This window comes from Notamacropus eugenii, chromosome 4 (assembly GCF_028372415.1).
Source record: "Notamacropus eugenii isolate mMacEug1 chromosome 4, mMacEug1.pri_v2, whole genome shotgun sequence".
NCBI lineage: Eukaryota > Metazoa > Chordata > Mammalia > Diprotodontia > Macropodidae > Notamacropus > Notamacropus eugenii.
The window spans coordinates 46195981-46219391 of NC_092875.1; the positions used below are offsets into that span (position 1 = coordinate 46195981).

Genomic DNA, 23411 nt, shown 5'->3' on the forward strand with positions numbered 1-23411 from the left:
AGTTTACCTGCCAAAACAAACCCAGGGATTATATGAACACAATTACAAGACACTTTTTGCACAAATAAAGTCAGATTTAAGTAAGTGGAAAAACATTAGTTGCTCATGGGTAGGCCGTGCTAATATAATAAAAATGACAATTCTACCTAAATTAATATACTTATTTAGTGCCATACCAATTAAATTATCAGACAATTATTTTCTAGAGCTGGATAAAATAATATCAAAATTCATTTGGAAAAACAAAATGTCCAGAATATCAAAGGGACTAATGAAAAGAAATGCTTGGGAAGGTGGCCTAGCGCTACCAGACCTCAAACTGTACTATAAAGCAGCAATTATCAAAACCACTTGGTACTGGCTAAGAAACAGAGAGGTAGACAAGTGGAACAGACTTGGCACTCAAGATGCAGTAGGCAAGAAATATAGTAACCTTCTGTTTGATAAACCCAAGGACCCCAGCTTCTGGGATAAGAACTCATTGTTTGACAAAAATTGCTGGGAAAACTGGATAACAGTGTGGTGGAAATTAGGCATAGACCCATACCTGACACCGTACACAAGAATAAAGTCCAAATGGGTACATGATTTAGGTATAAAGATTGATACCATGAATAAACTGGAGAAGCAAGGAATAGTGTATTTATCAGATCTATGGAGAAGGGAAGAATTCTTTACTAAAGGAGAGATAGAAAGCATTATGAAATGCAAAATGGATAACTTTGATTACATTAAACTGAGAAGTTTTTGCACAACCAAACCCAATGCAACCAAAATCCGGAGGGATGTAGTAAATTGGGAAAGAATTTTTACAGCTAAGCTCGGGGATAAAGGCCTCATTTCTAGAATATATAGAGAACTGACTCAAATGTATAATCATACAAGTCATTCCTCAATTGATAAATGGTCAAAGGATATGAACAGGCAATTTTCAGAGGAAGAAATTAAAAATATCTATAATCATATGAAAAAATGCTCTAAATCACTATTGATTAGAAAGATGCAAATCAAAACAACTCTGAGGTACCACATCACACCTATAAGATTGGCAAACATGACAGAACAAGAAAATGATAAATGCTGGAGAGGATGTGGGAGAGTTGGAACACTAATTCATTGTTGGTGGAGCTGCAAGCACATCCAACCATTCTGGAGAGCAATTTGGAACTATGCCCAAAGGGCTACAAAAATGTGCATACCCTTTGACCCAGCAATATCGCTACTAGGACTGTATCCCCAAGAGATCATAAAAATGGGAAAGGGTCCCACATGTACAAAAATATTTATAGCAGCACTCTATGTAGTTGCCAAAAACTGGAAGTCAAGGGGATGTCCATCAATTGGGGAATGGCTGAATAAATTATGGTATATGAATGTAATGGAGTACTATTGTGCCATAAGAAATGATGAACAGGAAGACTTCAGATAGGCCTGGAAGGACTTATATGACCTGATGCTGAGTGAAAGGAGCAGAACCAGGAGAACTTTGTGCACAGCAACGACCACAGTGTGCAAGAGTTTTTTCTGGTAGACTTGGAATTTTGTAATAATGCAAGAACTTCTTATAAAAAAAAAAAAAATCCCAAAGGTGGTTCTCAAGGCAAAATGCCTTCCACACTCAGAGAAAGAAATATGGAAGTCATTCACAGAATGTAGCAGATCATGTTTGTGTATGTGTATGTGTTTGTGTATCATGTTTTGATTTGTTATATGATTTCTTTCATTTATTTTAGTCTGACTACATAGCATGACTATAGTGAAAATATACTCAATAGGAAAGTATATGTAGAACCTATACAGAATTGTATGCAGTCGTGGGGAGGGAGGGGGGTAGTAGGGGGTAGGTGTGGGGGGGATAAAATCTCAGTTGTATGGCAGTGATTGTTAAACATTAAAAAATTAAAAAAAAAAGAAACCCTGAAAATATTAAAAATAAATAAATAAATGAATGAATGGATGAATAAATAAATAAAAAAAAAGAATGAAGGACAAAAAAGAATGGTTTTACATGGATTAACTCATTTAATTCTCACAATACCCCATAGGGTAGGATTGCTACTACCATTCCTCTTTTACAGATGAGTGCAATAAGGTATAAAGAGGTTAATGGACTTGTCCAAAGTTACTGAAATCAGCAGAGGGACAGGGCTCAAAAATGCAAGCCTTATGATCTTTCCACAACATCATGATAACTACCCCTTGATAAAAGTAAATCCCACTTTACCTATTCCTACATTTATTCATTACACAAATATTTCAGGAGGGCCTACTATGCACGCAGCACTAGATTAATGCTGCCACCTCTGGTCTTTCTCTTTAGCCAGCAAACCATTCCATTGGTTTCTGCCTTTCCCTTCCTTCCAACTGTTTCCAGGACTGCCTGGCAGGTACTATGGGTCATGACTGCTTACTGCAAAGGTTTCTGTCTTGCATGGATCCCAAGTTAATGAGGAGTACATATGACATCTAATATAGACTCTATTAGCAATCATTTGTCATAGATTCCCCAATGAGGTGTAGCATTCATAAACCAAAGGATACAGATAAAAGTTAATACTGATGATAGAAATATCTAGAGTGAAATACTATAAAAATAGAAGTTAAGAAGAAAATATTTCACCTTAGAGAAAACAAAAAAATCTTACATTTAATTTTTTAATTTTCCCTTTTTCAAAATTTGAGTTTTTTAAAGACCAAATAGATTATTGGCCACTAGCAGCTCTGTGCAAATTTCTGATAGATAATATTCTGCAGAAAAGAAAAAAAATCACTTAAACAGTGACAAGAGAATTTAAATCAGACTATACATAAATACTATACTAAAAACTTAAGGAACTCTAAACTTACATATGGGATGGCTCTCTTGGCTATTACTCAGCAACAGAGATTTGAAGGATAACAGTTAATGATAAGAAAGAATGACTAATGTTTATTTTACAAAATAATACTGGATATGTAGTGACCATCAATTAGTGAATATTAAACAAACTGTGGAATATAAAAGTAACAAAATATTACATCACTGAAATATTTCAGAGAAGCATAGAGAGACTTTTAATTATTGCTACACAGTACAACAAAAGGAACCAGGAAAACAATAAATATAATGATCAAAACAGTGTAAATAAGAAAAAAGCGAAAACAAACAAAAAAAAACCCAGAATGCTATTTAATTATAATGACCAAATCTGTCCCTGAAGGAAAGAGGAAAAAAAGTCTCTGCCCTGGAGAGGTGAGAGGCTGCAGGAACAGAACATTCCCAGTGCTCTTATGATCAGTGCATTGGTTAGGCTGGGTAGGAATCATTTATTTTCTTTCTTTCTTTTTTGATTATAAGGGATGACTTGCTGGATGGAGGGGAGGACAGGGGGATATTGAGAAATGAAGGTAATATAAAAACAAAAGATAATAAAATTTGGAATTTCTTAAAAGAGAGGACATCTAAACAGAAGTAAAATATTCAACAAAACTAAACTTACATTAAAACATGCAGCCTATATGAAATTAAGATTCATAGAATTATTGAATCACAAGAAGTGTGTTCATCCTTCATTGCCGAAGAAGACCATGCCATCAGAGAAATAATGACACGACTTGCACTTGGCTTTGTTTTGAGTGAGGGAGGGCTATGCAGGTCACCAGCCTCACTTCTCCTCCAGAGCCATCTGGATCCAGTGACCAGATATTCGTCGAGATGACTGGAGATGACCCAGGATGAGGTAATTGGGGTTAAGTGACTTGCCCAAGGTCACACAGCTAGTGAGTATATCACAAGAAGTACAAAAGGCCTAAGCAAACACCAAATTCAACCCACATCTGAACCATGACAAAAAAGTGTCTACAACACAGGGAACAAGTGGTCATCCAGCCTTTGCTTTAAAAACTTCCAATCAGGAGAAAGCCAATACTTCCCAAGGCAAAGCAGGGCACTTTGGGCTTCATTGTTAAGTTTTTCCTTAAGTCAAGTCTAAATTTGCCTCTGTGCAACTCCTAGCCCTTCCTCCTAGCTTGGCCACATGGGAGCAAGCAGTCTAGGTCCAATATCTCTATGCTACACTACAACTCTGGAAATACTGGTAGACAGCCATCATGTACTGCCTTTGGTATTTTCTTTTCCAAGCTAAACACCCTCAGCTTTTTTGAGTAATCCTCATATGATGTGATCTCAAACCCCTAGTCTTGCCACCCTGTGGATATCATTCAGCTCTCTAGCTTGTCAATGTCCTTGCTGAAATGTGGACGTCAAGACAACACTTTTGTATGTTCTGACCAGAGCAGAGTACAGTGGGACTGATGCCTCCCTAGGTCCAGTCATATGAATCTCCATGCAGAATAAGGTCATGTGACAACCTGAGCTTTTCGTGGCAGCTCCATCACAGAGCTGACTCACATTGTGGTTCACTAACAGGCCCAGTTCTTTGTGGATGAACAGGTGTCAAGCCTCCTCTTTCTTATACTTGTAAAGTTTATTTCTGGTGCACCAGAATATGAATAAATGTATCCATATTAAATTTCATTGTACCTGATTTTCCTCAATGTTCTTTCTGCTTCCTTATGCTAGGATCCAAGGTGTTAGCTATCTTTCCCAGATCTGTGCCAGGTGCAAATCTGATCAGCATACCAGTAAGCCTTCATCTAAGTATGCCATTGAAACATGCCATGCAAAGGAGCCTGAGACACTGCACTAGTGAGCCAATCAACAAGCACTTACTAAGTGCCTACTATGTGCCAAGCACTGGGATGTAAAGAAAGACAAACCTGTTCTTTGCACTCAAGAAACTTCATGCAAACAACTATGCAGGAGCAAGATATATAGGGGATAAATTGTAGATCATCCCAGAGGGAAGGCACTGGCATCTAGAAGGGAAAAGGAAAGACCTCTTATGGAAGGGGAGTTTTGAATTGTGTTCTGAAAGAAGAAAGGGAAGCCAGGAAGGGGAGGTGACAGAGAGAAAACCTAGAACTGGGAGAAAGAATATGGCATGTGAGGAGGAGCTGGTACTGCTGGGTCCTCCAGAGGGGTGAAGTCTAAGGAGATGTGAAAGGAGGAAAGAATCAAGCATGAAGGGCTTTAAAGACCAAATGGAAGACGCTATTCTTGCTCCTTTACTGAAGGGGGAATGACTGCTCTGGTCACTGAGTGGAGGACAGGTTGATCATATAAAATTCACTGGAGGATTTAGAGAAATCATTTATTTCTCTACCCAATGAGGCTTTTTAAAACATGGAAACATGCTCACCAAAGAAGTTTGCCAGTGGAGACTCTCCTGAACCATGTCTAAATGAAGGAGGAACTTCCTAGAAGTAATAAGCTATCCCAGAGCTCCCGTCTGCAGATGACACTGTGCTGGCTACATCAAGCCCGTAAGGCTGTCTGGCCTCCCTCCCACACTTAAGATCCACAGTCATTCCTCATGATGGATACAAAAAAGATTTACGGAGCTTGAACGCAGATCGAAGCAGACTATTTGCTCTCCTTTTTTTGTTTGTCTCTTCTTTCTTGTGGTTCCTCCCACTGGTTCTAATTCTTCTTTACAACATGACTAATGTGAAAATATGTTTAACATAAGACTGCACACTGTCTTGGGGAGGGGGAGAAAATTTAGACCTCAAGATCTTATGGAAGTGAATGTTGAAAACTAAAAATAAATAAATTTTTAAAATATAAGATCCACAGTCATTCACAAAAGATCAGTCCTTAATATGAAAATGTTCTATATTATTTCACAGGTATATAGGGTATCATATTACTTGTCTTTTCAATGCATAGGAAAGGGACTGGAGAGAATCTGGAAATCAAATAACTCAAACTTTTAAAAGTGAATGTTAAAAAAAAAAATCAGACTGGTACTACCGACAGAAAAAAAAATCAAGTTCATATTGCCAGATTCTGACTTGCAGCTGTAATGGCAGCCCATCTGTTTGTCCTTCAAAATATCTTGATCAAGCATTTCGGATGGCCACAGAATTGGGCTCAGAACTGACCATGAGGACAAGAAGCTGGATACCATCAGGGAAAGTATAGGATGCTTGGAATGATTCCATGCAGTTTTCTGCTGCCAAAACCATCAATTAATACCAGGAATACTACATGGGTGTGAACCATGGAAATACTGCAGTCTCAGGAGCATCGAAATTATGTGACTGCATGAAGGGCATTGGAAAAAATATATGGTAGATATACTGCAGGTTGGCTAGGTGGCGCCATAGTGCACAAAGTACTAGGCTTGGAATCAGCAAGAATCATCATGAGCTCAAATCTGGCCTCCGACACTTAGGGGTCACTGTGTGACCCAGGGCAAGTCACCTAACCTTGTTTGCCTCAATTCCTCATCTGTAGAAAGGCTGCAGCAAGCCACTTCAGGATCTCTGCCAAAAAACCCCAAACAGGGGCATGAAGCATCAGGGATGGTTAATGACCGAACAACACTGTGCACAGTCTGGAGTATGTTCTCAAAAGCGACTTCACATAAGGTGGGGCATAAAAGTCAGCATTGAACAGAGCAGAGCGTGAGAGGAGAGGAAGACGCTCTCGTAGGTAAGATAAGAAACAGGTGTCCCCAGTGCAGCTCTGGACTCCATGAAACATCAGAACCAGAAGAGGGTTTATAGAAGGAAGGGTGTGAGGCAGAAGGATCATTCTCCTGCCTCAGATTAATGCAGTCACCGAGGGTAAAGTGGAGGTTCAGGAATATTCCAGCACTCTACCGCAATGTACAAATAAATCTTGATCAGTCTGGGAGGATAACAGAGCCTTGGGTCACAGGCTGAAAACAGAAGACACTACCCAGACACAGTCCAGGTAAGAGAATCGCACTGCTCAGCTCAGCTTATATATAAAAACAACAAGCTAGTCAACAGTGCAGAAGAGGCTCTAAGCCTATAGCAGAAGGCTGTGAGCAGGGTAAGGGATGGGAGAACTATCCCTCCTCTCCCACCTGGCATCAGCCATGTCACTGGAGCTATTGGACCAAAAGACAAGATATCCTGCCAGGAACAGAGACATAGGGATGGAGAGATGGTCTTCCAAGAGAAGAGGCTGCCCCAGGGATTACTGGTAGTGGTGGGGTATCAGCTATGGAGTTAAGAAAGGAGCAGAGCCTAGGAACCCAGAAGAGCAACACCCAAAAGGAACAGTGTGAAGCCTCTCTGAAGAACAAAAGGTTCCCTGGTCCCCCAAGGACCAGGAGCAGTGATGGGTTACATGACGACTGTGCTTTGAGTTGGAGCCCACTCTTCTCTAGGGACAGCAAGTGTTTTTGTGAGAAAGTCCAGCATAGGGGAGGAAGAACATTTCACACAATTTTTGCTAGACTATCTCAGCAAATTCCTAGGCTCAAACGTAAGTCGCTGTGACTGTTTTTTGTCAGTTACTCAAAATCTGCCTTCTTCCCCTCTCACTTCTCTCCCACCCCACTGCCACTGAAAAAAGAAAAATAAAGCCCTTTTAACAAACAGAGAGACAGAGAAAACAAATTCTCCTGTTGGCCCTGTTCAAAAGATATGTGCCTTAATCTGCACTCTGAGTCTATCGGCTCAGGATGGGAGGAGGCAGGGCACATATTTCATCATGAGTTTTCTGGAATCCTGGTGGGTCGTTGCCTTGAGCAAAGTTCTTAAGTCTTTCAAAGATGTTTGTTTTTACAATATTGTTGTCACTATGTAAATTGTTCTCCTGGTTCTGCTTACTTCACTTTGTATCAGTTCATACACATCTTCCCAGGTTTCTGAAATTCCCTTCATTCCCTGGTTTGTCTTGGCAGATAGACTCCCAAGTATTTTAAATTGTCTGCAGTTAATTAAATGGAATTTCTTTTTCTGTCGCTGATGGACTTAGAAAACCACATATTATTAACATTATCAATGTTCTATTACATTTATTTATTTCATTGACTATTTCCCCAATGCATTTTAATCTAGTTCAGCATGTGGCCTGTAGACTGACACCTCTGTCTTATTAGTTGTAGAACAGGTTCCCATCTGCATTGGTACAAGGAGTTTCTTCACTAGGACTTCCCTATACCAAAGAAATCAGAGGTCCATTCCAAAATAATTTATTTTAAAAAGTCATTAAGAAGATGGTGAAGTGATTGGTAACTGCTATGTCTCTCCCCTTGTTGACCTTGACCAGCCCAGAGATTATCTCCCCAGAAAAAATCCTGGAACAGTGGGAGCAGCAGAAGGGGTGAACAGACTCTCAGCCAGTGAGGCTAGAAAGATCGATAAGGAGGGATCCTCTTGCTGTGGCCAAAGGCGACCAGTGCAGGTTCAGAGCTGTCCCAGACAGTACCACCTCAACAAACCGGATGAAGATCCTGAACCCCAGGGGGGTGAAGCCAGCAACTGCCAACACCAGGACCCCAGGCATGCCTCAGCTCCCCAGTGGAATCAGAAAGACACTAGCACAGAAAGCTGAACTTGCCCATGATGCAGCTCAGCAGAGGAGACCATCAGCGTCCAGACCACCTCTCCCCACACTTAACGAGCTACCTCCAGAATAACTTCAGGGAAACTCAAAAAGACCTAATCGGCCTCTGCTTTCAAACACCAGCCAGCTCAGCACCAGGTAAGCTGAAGCATTTAATTTCTAGCTGAAAGAACCAGACGCCACAACACATAAAACCGCAAGTCTCAGGCACAAGAATTGTGGGGTGGCTCCCTGCGCCCCAGGTGCAGTAACTTACTTCCATCTGGATTTGGTGCTGACAGGATGATGCTGTGGTTTTTCTTTACTTCTTCAACAATCTGCGCTATTTTGGATATATTATTTCTAATTTCTTCAACCTGGAAAAAGAGAATTTGGCAAATTAAAATTTACTATGAATTTTTACATGCCGTATTTCAGAAAATAAATTTTCAAGTTAACCTGAGAAAGAAAAGGCTAAATGGGAGCCCCTTTCTCACTTTCCTTATTGATATCCTTTGGTTTAAAAGGCCAAGAGAAATATCAGTACATTTAAGCATTTCTCTTCTGGCTAATGCAACATCAGTGACAAGCCCAAATTATTTACAGTATTTCACAATTTGGGATTAAATATGACAGATAACAATAACAGTTAACACATATAGAGCTCATACTACATGCCAGCACTGTGCTAAGTACTTTACAAATACTATCATATTTGATCCTCACAACACCCCAGGAAGGGAAGTGTGTTATCCTCTTTTTACAGATGGGGAAACTGAGGCAGACAGCCATTAAGTGACATGCCCAAAGTCACATAGTTAGTAAGTGTTGAAAGCCAAATTAGAACTCAAGTCTTCCTGACTCCAAACTTAGGAGTAACCTAGCTGCCCATGTATATATCAAAAATACATTAGGCACTATGATCATCAGTACCAGTAAGTGAATTAAGGGTCCATGCTTACTAAACATTCCCCCAGAGGCCCAAATTAGTCTCAATGTTTCTAAACATAATCTATTCATTATCAAGTTTGAGCCAAATGTACTGAGGATAGTCACTCATGATTATATCACAGACAAAACACCATAAACTTTCACTGCTTCCAAATATTAAGGTCTTAACAATCGACCATATTACTCATTTCACAGGAATCACTTAAATAAGTCATTCACATTAACATTCATGTAGCATGGTTTCATAAGATGGCTTGTTCTGGTCAATGTTTTTGCTTAGTAGCTTCCTGTATTTAAAGGAGGAATCAGTTTCACTTCCAAAACTCATGTGATGGGGAATGTTCAAATATGCAGTTCTGCTTATTTTCGATGACAAGGATTTCCTACACTGAAGTTCTACATGGACGCCTTAGCTGTATTCATGAAGGTTATATCAGCAGGGAGGAGGCTGTGGCCAGGGCCAACAAACTGATAAGCAATGGTCTTGTCATGCGAAGATCAGCCTAGCTAAATTTAGAAAGGCTATCACCAGAAATCTGCTGTCCAGATGATGGGCCTTTTTTAGGCCATAGGAACTCAAGAAGACCATTTCCTAAGGTCACAGGATCATATATTTTAAAGCTGAAAAGCATCTACTGTGAGGATCAAATCCAAGACCCATTTTATACATAAGAAAACTGAGGCCCATGGAAATGAAGTGAGTTGTCTAAGATCATAGGATTTGAGACTGAGAGCCAATGAGGACAGCAGGAGTCATCCAGATTTTATATCAGAAGAAACTGAGGCCCAGAGGCTGAAGAGCCTGGCCAAGACCACTCAGGTTGAGCCAGCATTTGAACTCTGATCCTCAGATTCCAAATCAAATCCTCTTCCCACTGCCCCATGCTATCTTTCTACCATTGTTACTGTGGGGAAGTAAAACCAGTGAAGAGTAATTTGTATTTTTTATCTGTCTCATGGGTCACTGTCACTTTTTAAAAAATCACCAATTAGCTTGGATGCTGAGCTCCCCTCTATGTGGCTCTCCATGTTGGTTTCTAGACAGGAGATAGCCATTCTATCCCAGAGCCTGTTCTGGAAGACTTCTGAGGTTGTTAGCTGCTCTAACAGTTCAAACCCCACTGGAATAACCCCCAGGAACTCAAGGCTAAGAAGAGACTACAAGGTCAGCAAGAAAGGACTCTGATATCCATTGGTGGAGTAAGCACTCACGTAGATAAAATCACACATCTTTGGGCCTCAATAATATTTCTAATTTTATACACTGTGAAATTTCTATACTCCTTTTATTAATAGTTCATACTAATTTTATTATTCATATAAAAGCAAATTAAATACAAACACTTTACAAAAATTTGCCATTTAAAAAAATGACGTATTAAACCATGAGAGTTTTGAGTTTTTATACACCAGCCTGTATTGACACTGCCATCCTCAACAACTCCCACACAAAAGGAAATGCGATTGTAAGCTTGCATCAGAAGAAGCATTAACAACATTTTCTGTTGACTTTGCCTGTCCTGTCATATGTAACAATAAGCAGCTGCAGGCCTAAGGAGTCAGAATGACCACAGTGCAGCCACGTACCATTTACTCACGTTCATTCTTAACAAAAGACAGATTCTTTGCCATTTCCGTTACAAATTATATTCACTAGAACTGGATTTCTTTCAAATCACAACTTTCTTGCAGTGTGCCCCTATTTTTAAAACCAAAGTGACATTTTCATAGAAGGGACCTCTGCCATAGCAAATATCTCCTCCACATGAATCTTGGTGGTGATGTTTTTTAAAAGAGCAGTCCATTTAGTTCACGATCAAATAAGAATAAGAGTTCACTTTATAAAGCTAGTTACTGTTACACTAACAACAATTTTATAACCTAGGGATAATCTGCTCACTTTTTTGTATCCTTCACACTGATGGCAAAGATCTGGTCCCAAAAAAGACTCCAACTAAACTGCATTCAATGAATCTATACATCTTCTCACTGAAATACGACAGCAAAGCTTAATGCTGTATGAGGTTCTTTAACAAACAAGTGGGGCCAACCACTTAAAGAGTTACAGACAACAGAAGCAAAGCCCAACATACTACAAAGAGATACAGGGATTTACTATTAGATTGCTAATGGGTACCAATAAAGCAGTGCATTGTGGAAGCTGGCTACAAGAATGAAATCAGGAAATCTAATACTTTCTAGTCCATTTTAATTTCAATTAATTCATCTTTATTTTGATATCTTTAAATCCTTATGATTAAAACTAAATGACATTTCCAGAAAAATGGAAAATCAAGTTGCTCCTTGATATTCAATGAAGCTGAGTGATCTGATAAAGGTTTAATTTCAAAACTGTCTGTCTGATTGAATATTACTTAGGTTGAGTGATGTAAAAAAATAAAATCCATATTTTCTCCCTATATTAACTATTATAATACTACTTCTAATGACAGAGGTTTTCATTCAAACTGCAACTTGCCAAAATCCTATATTCTCTGCACCTGAGAACTGCCTCTGAGCATCTTACCTGGTGAAAGAAATCATCCATGAAATGATCCTTCTCAACAACAACCGTTGTTTCTCCATCTTCATTACTTTTACACTGAAAGTGGGGAAAAGTTTTGGAAAGGTCAGACTGCACTAGGAGACACATCAGCTCTGGAAACAAAACCACAATTTGTAAAAGAACTTGGCTTATTCAATTTGTTAGAACCCCAAAACGTAACCAACTGGCAACTCCTTAGAGAGGAAGCAGGTAGAGTGGATAGAACATTGGCCTAGGAATCAGGAAGCCCTGAGATCAAATCTCTAGGCTGTGTAATCTTAGGTAAATTACTTCTATGGGCCTCAGTTTCCTCATTTGTAAAATAAGGGAGTCTGACTCTCTAGAAGGTTCCTACTATTTTAAGCTCTCATAATTTAATTTTGCAGCCCCTTGATCTCCACCTTACAGCTGGCTAGAGGAAGGGGGAATGGAGGGACCAGGAATTCAAGTGCATTGCATCAGCTGAACAGTTTGGAAGCATGAATTTTATCTACATGAACCAACTCGTGTTTCTTTAGTCTTTCAGGTATCAAAATAAATAAAACTCTGTATCCTCTTCTCGCTAGAGACAGCAATAATAATACATACCATAAATTAACTTTTCTACAAAATAGTTTTTTTTTAAAGCCATTTTATCAAACATCAACTAAAATTGAACAAATTTTTCTTAAGAATTATTTCTCCTCGAGTGGTTTGGAACTATGCCCAAAGGGCTACAAAAATGTGCATACCCTTTGACCCAGCAATACCACTTCTAGGACTGTATCCCCAAGAGATCATAAAAATGGGAAAGGGATCCACATGTACAAAAATATTTATAGCAGCCCTCTTTGCAGTTGCCAAAAACTGGAAATCAAGGGGATGCCCATCAATTGGGGAATGGCTGAACAAATTATGGTATATGAATGTAATGGAATATTATTGCGCCATAAGAAATGATGAACAAGAAGACTTCAGAGAGGCCTGGAAAGACTTATATGATCTGATGCTGAGTGAAAGGAGCAGAGCCAGGAGAACTTTGTGCATAGCAACAACCACAGTGTGCAAGAGTTTTTTCTGGTAGACTTGGATCTTCATAGCAATGCAAGGATATAAAAAAAAAAATTCCCAATGGTCTTCTAAGGAAAAATGCCTTCCACATCCAGAGAAAGAACTATGGAATCCAATCCAGAATGTAGCAGATCAGAGTGAGAGTGTGTGTGTGTGTGTGTGTGTGTGTGTGTGTGTGTGTGATGTTCTGCTATATGATTTCTCCCATTTATTTTAGTTCTTCTACACATCGTGACTATAATGAAAATGTATTCAATAGGAACGTATGTGTAGATCCTATATAGAATTGTATGCCGTCCTGGGGAAGGAGGGGGATGGTAAGGGGTAGGTAAGGGGAAAAAAATCTAAGTTTTATGGTAGTGACTGTAGAGCATTAAAAATAAATAAAATGAATATATTAAAAAAAGAAATAAAATGCTACGGGAGGGGAAAGGGGATAAGGGAGGGATCTTTAGACGGGAGAGAGAGAGAACAGATTAGAAGGGGACGTAGAAGGGTGTTTAGATTAATGGGAATGGGAGGATAAGTGAGGGATCCTTGGGAGGATAAGGGAGGGTCAAGAGAAGAAGTCAAAGGGGCATATAAAATGGTGTTTAAATATAAGGGAATGGGAGGATAAGGGAGTAAAAGTTGGGGGTGGAGTTAGATTAAGTGACAGGAGGGCAAGGTAGTAGGCAGAAGTATAGGCGTCAGAAGGGACAGGAAATAAGTGATATGTACAAACATAAGAATAAAGATTAGGAGTGGAATCTGTTAGGGAAAGTATATATTTATATATGTATGTGTGCATATGTATTTCTCTCTATATAAATATATCCATGCTTAATTGTAACCTCTAAGGGGGAGGTGGAAGGAGGGAAGAAAAAGAACATAGTAAAAAGTATCCAGCGGAGAGCAAAAGAAAACTTACAAGGAAGCAAAGACGGACAGCTCTCAACATAACACATAGCATTTATTATATAGGCTTTCTTGAAATGCAGATTTATTGCTATATATTTGGGATCTTCTCATTCTGCTATGCACATGACAATTTTCTTTTCTTATTTTGTATTTGTTTATAATGGGTTTCTTTTTCTTTTCACATAAGGTATTTGTTTTACTATTTAAGTCTAAAATTTTAAAAAGATAAAAGGGAAAAAAAGCAAAAAAAAAAAAAAATAATTATTTCTCCTCATCACACTAAAAACTAGAATCAAGTCTCTGGTGATAAACAATAAACCAAGCTATTAGGAAGCACAATTAAAGGAATAATAACAAATTTCTAGGTATGGACTAAAAACAGACTTGAACACTGATATTTTTAAAGAAATGTGGGGCAACTTTTCATTACAACCAACACTATTTATTAAATTCTTACTGTGTACAAAATACTGTGCTAAATGTTGGGGAATACAAAAAATAAAAATAAGATACTCGGAACCCATTATCTTTCCCTCTGGACACTCTCTCCCTCTTACTTTCCCTAATACTGTCAAGGGCACCATCACCCTCCCAGACCCTCAGGTTCCCAAACTAGGAGTCTTCCTGGACTCCTTACTGTCTCTCACCCTCTAGATCCAAGCGGCTGTCAAGGTCTGTGGATTTCACCTTTGCAATATGTCTTGACAACATCCCCTTGTCTTCTCTGCCAAGCCCCCTAGGGCAAGCCCTCATCACTTCACACCTGGTGGGTCTGCCTGACTCAAACCTCTCCCCACTCCAGTGCATCCTCCATTTACCAACAAAATGATTTTCCTAAAATATGAGTCTGACCATATCCTGTCAAGGAGTTCATCACCTGGCTCACCATCTTCTTCTTCTGCAACTCCTGTCCTTACCCTAGAAGACTCTGACATTCAAGTCAATGATCTTTTAAGTTCCCTGACTTCCCAACCTCCCCAAATCTCCTGACCTACTTTGTTGTTTTGGAGGCAATCGAGGTTAAGTGACTTGCCCAGGATCACACAGTCAGTGTAGGTCAAGTGTCTGAGCCTGTATTTGAACTCAGGTCATCCTGACTACAGGGCTGGTGCTCAATCCACTGTGCCATCGAGCTGCTCCTTTGACCTACTCTTCTACTTCAGCCCCTTACAGGGACGGTTACACCCTCGACCACATGTTTCTTTTCCTCCAACAAAAACTCTGATATTCCTCTATTCCAGCACTTTACCCTCCTCACGACTTCTAATGCCTCCACCAATCAGTACTTTTCTCAGTACATTACCCCAAGTTTGACCTCATCTCAAGCCTACACTGTCCTCTATTATCAAACCCTTTACCCCCTTACCCTTTACCTCCTTGGAATAAGAATGCCAACATCAAACCTCAATGACTCCCACAATCCCCATCCGCTGCTCCTACTCCTTCCAAACCATTTTCTCTTCCAAACCTCTCTGTTTCAGTCCTTAAACCCAAATCACTCTGGCTTTTACAGAGTGGCCACAACAGGTCCCAGCCCAAGCCTCACTTGGTCATAGTTTAGGCCCTGATGGCTCAGTGAGTATAAATAGCAATTGCTTCTGTTTGGGCCAGAAACCCTGAGGGTCTTCCCCTCCCTCCCAGATTGATTTTTTTTTTTTAACTAGGTAAATGAAGTCATTCCCTTTGCCTCATTTCTTTCCTAGTCATTAATCACTGAGTGGGCATTACTTCAGTCAAACTGAGACCTGGGAAAGACCTTAACTTAAAAAGGTCAATGTCCCCTACTGCCTCCAGGGCTATTTCCAGTCTTCCTGATCTGGAGCCACATGGCTCCAGAGGAGGAAGTGAGGCTGGTGATTTTGCAGAGCCTTGCCTCACTTAAATCCAATTCACTTGCAAGTCATGGCATCACCTCCCTGATGTCATGGTCCTCTTGGAGAACAAAGGACAAACATTTAAGTCAAGTACCTTGCAGGCTCCTAGGTTTACAGCTTCAGCTTTATCTTCAGTTTCTCATTCTCCCTCCACCTTATTTGATTATCCATTAACTGCCAAATCTTGTCCTTTTTCTATCTCCACAATTCCTTTTGAATTCACCCCTTGGCCTCTACTCATCTGTCACTACATTAATTAAGGGCCTATCAGTTTCTCTGCCTCAAGTATGGGACCACTCTGGTATATCTCACACCAAGATGCACAATCGTTTTCCTTCAGCAGAGATCTGATCATGTCACTCCTCTACTCAATCAACTCCAGTGGCTCCCCATTGCCTCTAGGATCAAATATAAATTCCTCTTTTTACCCTCTGAAGCCCCTTCACAAACCAGCCCCACCCTATCTTTCTGCCCTCATTTAAGCACTCTCCCTCCCCTACTCTGAAGACCCAGCTCCACTGGCCTTGTCTCCCTCGTGCATAGCACTCCATCTCCTGACTCTGAGGCTTTGCACTGGTCAGGCCTCAGGCCTGGAATGTCCTCACTTCTCATCTCTACCAGAGAATCCTTCTCTTTCTTTCAGGCACATTTCCAGCACTACTTAACTGGGGAAGGCTTTCCAGATCCCCCCATCTGCTAGGTCCTGCCTTTCTATCTACTTTAAGAGGTCATCTAATCCAGCCTCCTCATTTACAGAAAAGGAAACTGAGGCCAAGAAAGGAGAAGTGTTTTCCCCAAAGTTTGACCAAAAACAGCAACTGATTCTGGATTCTCACCAGTTTTTATTTAGAGGCAAGAGGGAGCTGCTGGAGTATAATAAGCAAGTGGGGTCCCACAGTTAGACCTATGCTTTAGGAACATCAATCTGTCATCTGTTTGGAAGAAATATCAGAGGTGGCCAGTGATGAGATCAACTGAAGAAGAGAAGTATGTATCATAGGATAGCAAGGACACAACCATAACATAACAACATAGTGGAAAAAATAAGGTATTAGGTAGAAATTACTATTAGACTATTTTAAAAAATTACATGATAAGAAAGTCCATTACAATGTCCAATGGTGGAAACACTAAAACTGAGTAACAGAAAATGAAGCAACTGGAAAATAGATGGTATAGGGAAATGCTCTCAATTCTTTCCCTCAAGACAGACTAGAGAAGTTGGCTGGTTTGAAGCTAATTCTGGGAAAGCTTAAGTGGTGATGTATTCTAAACTTTACTCCATTACTTCTGATAATCCCAAGGACAAGGAATCTAGAATGACTGGCTGGTCTCAATCAGAGGCCACCATGCAGTGCCCCATTCACTGATTAATTTAAGAAAACTGGGCAAAATATGGAAATAACCTTGGATTTCACCATCAACTATGCCAAGATATGTGAAGAAAGAACTGCTGTATTCATCCTAGTCCTAACCTGAGCTGAATCATTTTGACCATGTTTGAAAGATTAATTAACTTCTCATTGTTTTCAAACACTCTCCTTTTTTAGCCTAGTGAAACCATACTTAATGAGAAACTTGTCTGAGCAAATTAGCTCAGCTACTTAAAGAAAAAGCTAAAGGAATTGGGGTTCTTTCGTGTACCTAGAGGGAACAAAAAGGAGGTCACCTTAAATGTTCTGTCTTTAAAGAGAAAAAGGATGTTAATACAAATACTGAATGACTATTCAAGAACAGCTTTTTTATCATGATGACGAAACCCTATTATGGGAAACCATGGGAGATTATCTGGAACTCTCCTTCGCCCTTTCCCTCCTATTAGGCAGCAAGCTCCTGGACGGAAATGGTTACTTTTCGTATTTTTATTAGCACCGGACACCCTGGGAGTACACAGCAGGAGCTTAAGAATTGTTTGGTGAGCACGTAAAATGGCACGGTTTCTTTCCAGCTACAACAACGTCCAAGAAGAGACTAAATAAATAATTCCCTGCACTGAATTGTTTCAATGCCTAAAAGCAGGGCCTAGAATGAGAGATGGTTACAAGGTCCACTGGACCTTCCGGAGTCTATATGCTAGGATGACACCATTTACCCACGAGCACTTGAAGGAACATCTGCTTGGATGGTGATGAACGACACTAACCCATTACCATTTTCTTCTCAGTTCAGAGTTTTTGTTTTGAAGTATATGATGTAGGTTACGCAATGTACCCATGGAACCGTTTGGTTGCTTGTTTGAATTTTCGTGTGGGGGTTGGGGGGTGGGAGAGAAGGTATTCCCCCATCGTGTGACACAAACTATCTAAACACCACTTTAGGAAGGACCCCAACCATGCTTCACCTCATAGGCCTAAACTCTTTCTCCAGACTCCTTTCCTTCTCTTCACCGGCCACCTTGTTCCTTCCCGTTCCCCCTCAGTGACGTTTTAGAAAGGACCCTAGCTATATTTCTTCTCACTCACTCCTGAACACACAAATATTCATACTCTCCCTTTTCTCTCCATTCTTTTCTTCTCCTCCTCCTCTCTCTCTATCTTTCTCTCTCTCTCCCCTCCACCCTTTATCTGTTGTTCTCCCCTATTACGATGTAAAGGGTTGAAGACTGGAGGGTAGAGGCTGTCCTGTTTTATTTGTATCTTCAGCAAATAACACAACATTCTGCACATAATGCTCAATAAACACTTCATCTGTCTACACAGTGAAATGAACCCTAACCATGCTAACTTAATGAACTACATGGTTAATACAAGTTTCCTTTTAGTTTTCATACCACATTTATGATACAGTGTGGTCAACAAATTAGGAGTCGTAAGAACTGAGTTCTATCACCAGCAAAACTATCTTTAATATTTATCTCTGACACTGGTTTTCCTATTCGTCAAATGAGACTAAACCTCCCCCATCTACCCTATAAGGTGGGTTGTAAAAATGAAAAAAGAAAGATAATTTAAGTGAAAGCACTCAGTAAGTTATAAAGCATTTTACAGGTAATAGATGTGCCAACAGCACATAGCTTAAAAAAACCTACAGTGTTCTAAAGACTATTCCTCCTTGGGCCTTTCAATGATGTTCCCCTTTCTGTTGAGGACACCCACAATCTTGCTCGTCAGTCAGGGCCACAACCTTGCAGTCATCCTTCACTCTCCCCATTCCCTCAACAACAACATCCAAATCTCATGGATTCTGCTGCCACATCACTGATAACATCCCCTTCTCTCTACCTATACAACAAAGTCCTTATTCCGACCCCTACCACCTCCACACAAGAGCGTTGGGTTTGCTTCCCTACCTCTAGTCCCTCTCCTCTCCAATTCAGCCTCTGTCCAGCTGCCAAATGGATCTTTCTGAGGCACAGATCTGACCATACCACTCCCTTATTCGATGATTCTCTGACTCCCTCTTGCCCCAAGGACAAAACATCTCAAGGTCCAAGCTACCACTCTAGGTTGACCCCACATGACTCCTCTTCCTGAATTCGACATTCTGACAAACTGGCCCCCTTCCTTGCATTCCTTTTCCCCAACATTCCATCTCCCTTCTCAGAACCTTTGTACAAGGCACCCCACAGACCTGGAGCAAACTCCACTCCTCTGAATTCTTAGCTTCCTTCAAGCCTCCTCTCAACTGTCACCTCCCACATGAGGCATGTCCTCATGCCCACTCCCTACCTCAGCTGCCATTGTCTTCCTCCCACTTCCACTAATATTACTTGTACATCACATCTATGTGCAGTTGGAACATCTAAGAACATGCTGTTCCCTCTGCCTCTCATACACTATAAGCTCCCAGAGAAGACAGGCAGGCAGTTGCATTTTTGTCTCTATATCCCAAGAGTCTAGCAAAATACCTGGCAATCTTGTTTTTGGTCCAGACCTAAGACTTTATTGGTATAGGCACATCCCTTTGACGAAGGCCCCTCTATCAAGGCAGATGGGCACCTATTCTACACCTGGCAGTCTTGGAAAGTTGCCTAGGGTACTGAGAGGTTAAGCACTTGCCCAGGATCATACACATGGAACTCGAAGCCAGTGGTCCTGGCTCTGAAAACAGCTCTCTATCCAATACAGCTGCCTTTCCACTTCCTTAATAGATACTGGTGTCAAGCACACTGGACAGAGTACAGAAAATGCAGGTCCTGGTTCAAATTCTAAGCTCATGTTCATGAACAAGGCCAAGTCTGTCACTGTCACTTACTATTATGACAGTGGTACAGGCCAGGGCTTCACACTTGAGCAAGGGCCTGATAAAGTAAATCAAGAATACTTAGAAGGAAACAACCAAGAAAGGAAAGGACCTTGATACTTGTCATATAAATCTCAGCTGAAGGAACTAAGGATGTTCAACCTCGAGGACAGAAGTTTTAGGGGGTCCTCAAAGTGTGGAACAGTAGAATGATCACAGGCCCTGGAGTCAAGAGGGCCTGAGTTAAAAATTTACTTTTCACATATACTACTTGTATCACTCTAGGAAAGACATTTAATCTGAATTCTCTCATCTGTAAAATGAGAACATTACGCTATTTACTCCAATAAGTATGAGAAAGGAACTTTGTATCTGTCTCTCATACCCAGAATTCAAGTTCTAGCCAAAATCCCACCTTCTGCGAAAAGCCTTTCCCAATCTTTTCTAGGTTATTATCACCAGTTTATCCTGTCTATAGCTTGTGTGGATCCAGTTGTTTGCATGTTGCCTCCCTCACTAGACTGCACACTCCTACAGAGGAGAGACTTTCTTTTGTATCCCCAGGGCTCGTCACAGAACTTGGCACATAGAAAGCATTTAATAAATGCTCATTCGTTGACTATTACAGTCCACTCTTACTACTCCAGATAAAACCGTACATAAATTAAACAAAATAAAGAGCTGTAGATTCTATTCCAAACTAGCCAATCTCATTCGGGGGCCTTCACTTTCCCTTACCTGTCAATCCTATGAGCTTTCAAGGCGGCTCAGGGCATATTCAGACTATTCCAGGCCATGCGAACATCTCCCTTCTTGGAATTCCTAGAGTACTCACCACACACGCCACTCCTTTCTGCCCTCACTAGACTAGGCAGCATACAACAGTCACTCTTTGACATGTTTGTATTTTGTTCCCCCGACTTCCCATAGGGCAGGGATTGTGATTTTTTTTAACTTTTCAATGTTCTCACGGCTTGCTACAGTGCTCTGCATATACCTGCTGGTGGAACGAATGTATCCTCTTGCCGTCTTTGAAATTTGTATCATTATTTCAGGATTCCTCCACCAAAGCCCTACTTTAATGACTGGGCAGCTAGGTGGTGCAGTGGATAGAGCACCAGTGCAGGAGTCAGGAGGATCTGAGTTCAAATCTCACCTCAGACACTTGACACTCACTAGCTGGGTGACCTTGGGCAAGTCACTTAACCCCAATTGCCTCATCCTGGGTCATCTCTAGTCATCCTGATGAATATCTGGTCACTGGATTCAGATGGCTCTGGAGGAGAAGTGAGGCTGGTGACCTGCACAGCCCTCCCTCACTCAAAACAAAGTCAAGTGCAAATCATGTCATCATTTCTCTGATGGCATGGTCTTCTTCAGCAATGAAGGACAAACACACACACACTTTAATGACTCATCACAGCATAGAGAGGATCCTCCATTCTCTGAAGCTATGCCAGCTGGGCACAGGTTTGACCAACCCTCTAGTGACTTAAGAAGGCACATCAATAGAAGACTAGCCAGAGGATGCTTCATTTTGTTTTGTTACAGCAAGTCCTGAAACCATTTGTTAAGGCAGGCAGGAGCTATGATGTGCACAGGTAGAAGGCTTGCCCATTTCAATGAAATTTCAGGTTTTGGGGAGCATTCTAGAAGTACTTCAAGATAAATCAATAGCTGAGTGACTGAGTGCAGATAAAAGAGTTACTGTTTCTCCAGCTGTAGTCAATGAAAAGCCACAAGACTAGGGGAAGAAGTCAATCAATCAGTAAGTACTTACTATTTACTTATTTTGTACTAGACACTATGATAATAATTGGAGATGATGATTATGAAGAAAAGGAAGAGGAAGAAGAAAAAAAAAGAAAGGACTAGGCCTAAAGATGTGAGTATGAAACTTTGACTCCTATTAGCTGTGTGACCAGAGTCAAGCTATTTAATGACTCAGTTTTCCCATCTAAAAAATGGGAATGGTAGGAATTAAATGAGATAATATATGTAAAGTGGAGCAATTAGGTGGCACAGTGGATAGAGAGCAGGGCCTGAAGTCAGCAAGATTCATCTTCCTGAGTTCAAATCTGGACTCAGATACTTACCAGCGAGGTGACCCTGGGCAAGTCCCTTAACCCTATCTGCCTCAGTTTCCTCATCTGTAAAATGACCTGGAGAAGGAAACAACAAAACACTCCAATATCTTTGCAAAGAAAACCCCAAACAGGATCAGGAAGTTGGATACAACTCAAACACCACAACAATGTGTAAAGTGCTTTATAAATCTTAAAGTGTTATATAAATGTTGCTATTATTATTACTGAATTTTATAAGGGATAAACATATATGAACAAGACATGAATCACATATGAATAAATTAAAAAGCATTTCTTAAATGTGATTCAGGCTGTTCTAGGTACTGTGCTAAGGGCGAGGAATAAACATACAAAGATAAGACAGCCCCTGCCTTTAGGGAGCTCATATTCTAATATTCTCAGAGGGAACAACACTATTTAGAGGAAGCAGTAACCAGAGAGGGGAATTTTTGGCCTGGGAAGTTATGGGGATGGTGAATGGAGGCATACGGTAACTGAATGAAATGTCTCCACCAGTAATGGTGGCGTTGAATCCCAGAACCAGAGATGGAAAGCTAGGTAGAAGCATTTGTTTGGGGTGACAAGCATTTGGGTCAGGTTGGATGTTATTGATTCTTACCAGTCAAATGCAAGGCCAGGGCCCTGAAGCTAGGACTGGATAGAGGTCAAGGTATACAGCAGCATGGTGTAAAGGTGGCCAATAAATCCATAAATACAATATAATTTGGGGGGAGGAAGGAGGAATCAGGAAAGATCTGGTATAGATGGTAAGGTAAGGCCTGAACTGAGATGTGAAGGAAACCTGGGCTTCTAAGAAGGAGAATGAGGAGTAACTCCATTCCAGGCATGAGCGACAGCCTCTACAAAAGCCCAGACTCTAGATGGAAGTGTTGTTAATGAGGAACAGCACGTTCCTCCAGTATGACTGGAAAGGGAGGAATGTATAATAAGCCTAGGAACGGTTGGAGCCAGACTATGTAAAAAAGAAGTTTGTATTTGACTTTTATATTTGAGGTATTTCGTATTTGACTATTTGTATTTGAGGTACTAGGGAGCCACTGGAATGTGTTGAGTAGTGCAGTGATGTAATCAGACCTGAGCCTCCTCAGGAAGGTCACTTAATGGACTGGAGAAGGAAGAGGCTTAGGCAGGGAGATCAGTTACAAGCTTACTACAGGTGTACAGGCTCTGAGAGGTGATAAGAGACTGAATCAAGAAGGTGGCCAAGGGAGGGGAAGAGACCAATGTGAGTGACACTACAGAGGCAGAATCAATAAAATGTGGCACCTGAATGACTACGTGGGGTGAAGAAAAAGGGAAGATTTGAGAACAACTCTGAAGTTCTGAATGTGGCTAGTTAGGAGAGTGATGGTCTCAATAGAAACAGAGATGTTTGGAAGAGAAGTGGAGCTAGA

At 40.6% G+C, this 23411-nt stretch overlaps 1 protein-coding gene across 2 annotated transcripts in view; it reads right to left on the minus strand.

The window, feature by feature from the left end:
* STX2 (syntaxin 2) overlaps window positions 1-23411 on the minus strand; it is a 57156-nt gene that overhangs the window by 24450 nt on the left and 9295 nt on the right. For both annotated transcript variants that reach the window (XM_072600742.1, XM_072600741.1), the window contains exons 2-3: window positions 11886-11960; window positions 8685-8784 (exon numbers count right to left, since the gene is read on the minus strand). In XM_072600742.1, the coding sequence (XP_072456843.1) occupies window positions 8685-8784; window positions 11886-11960 (175 nt within the window). The remainder of the gene's footprint in view (window positions 1-8684; window positions 8785-11885; window positions 11961-23411) is intronic.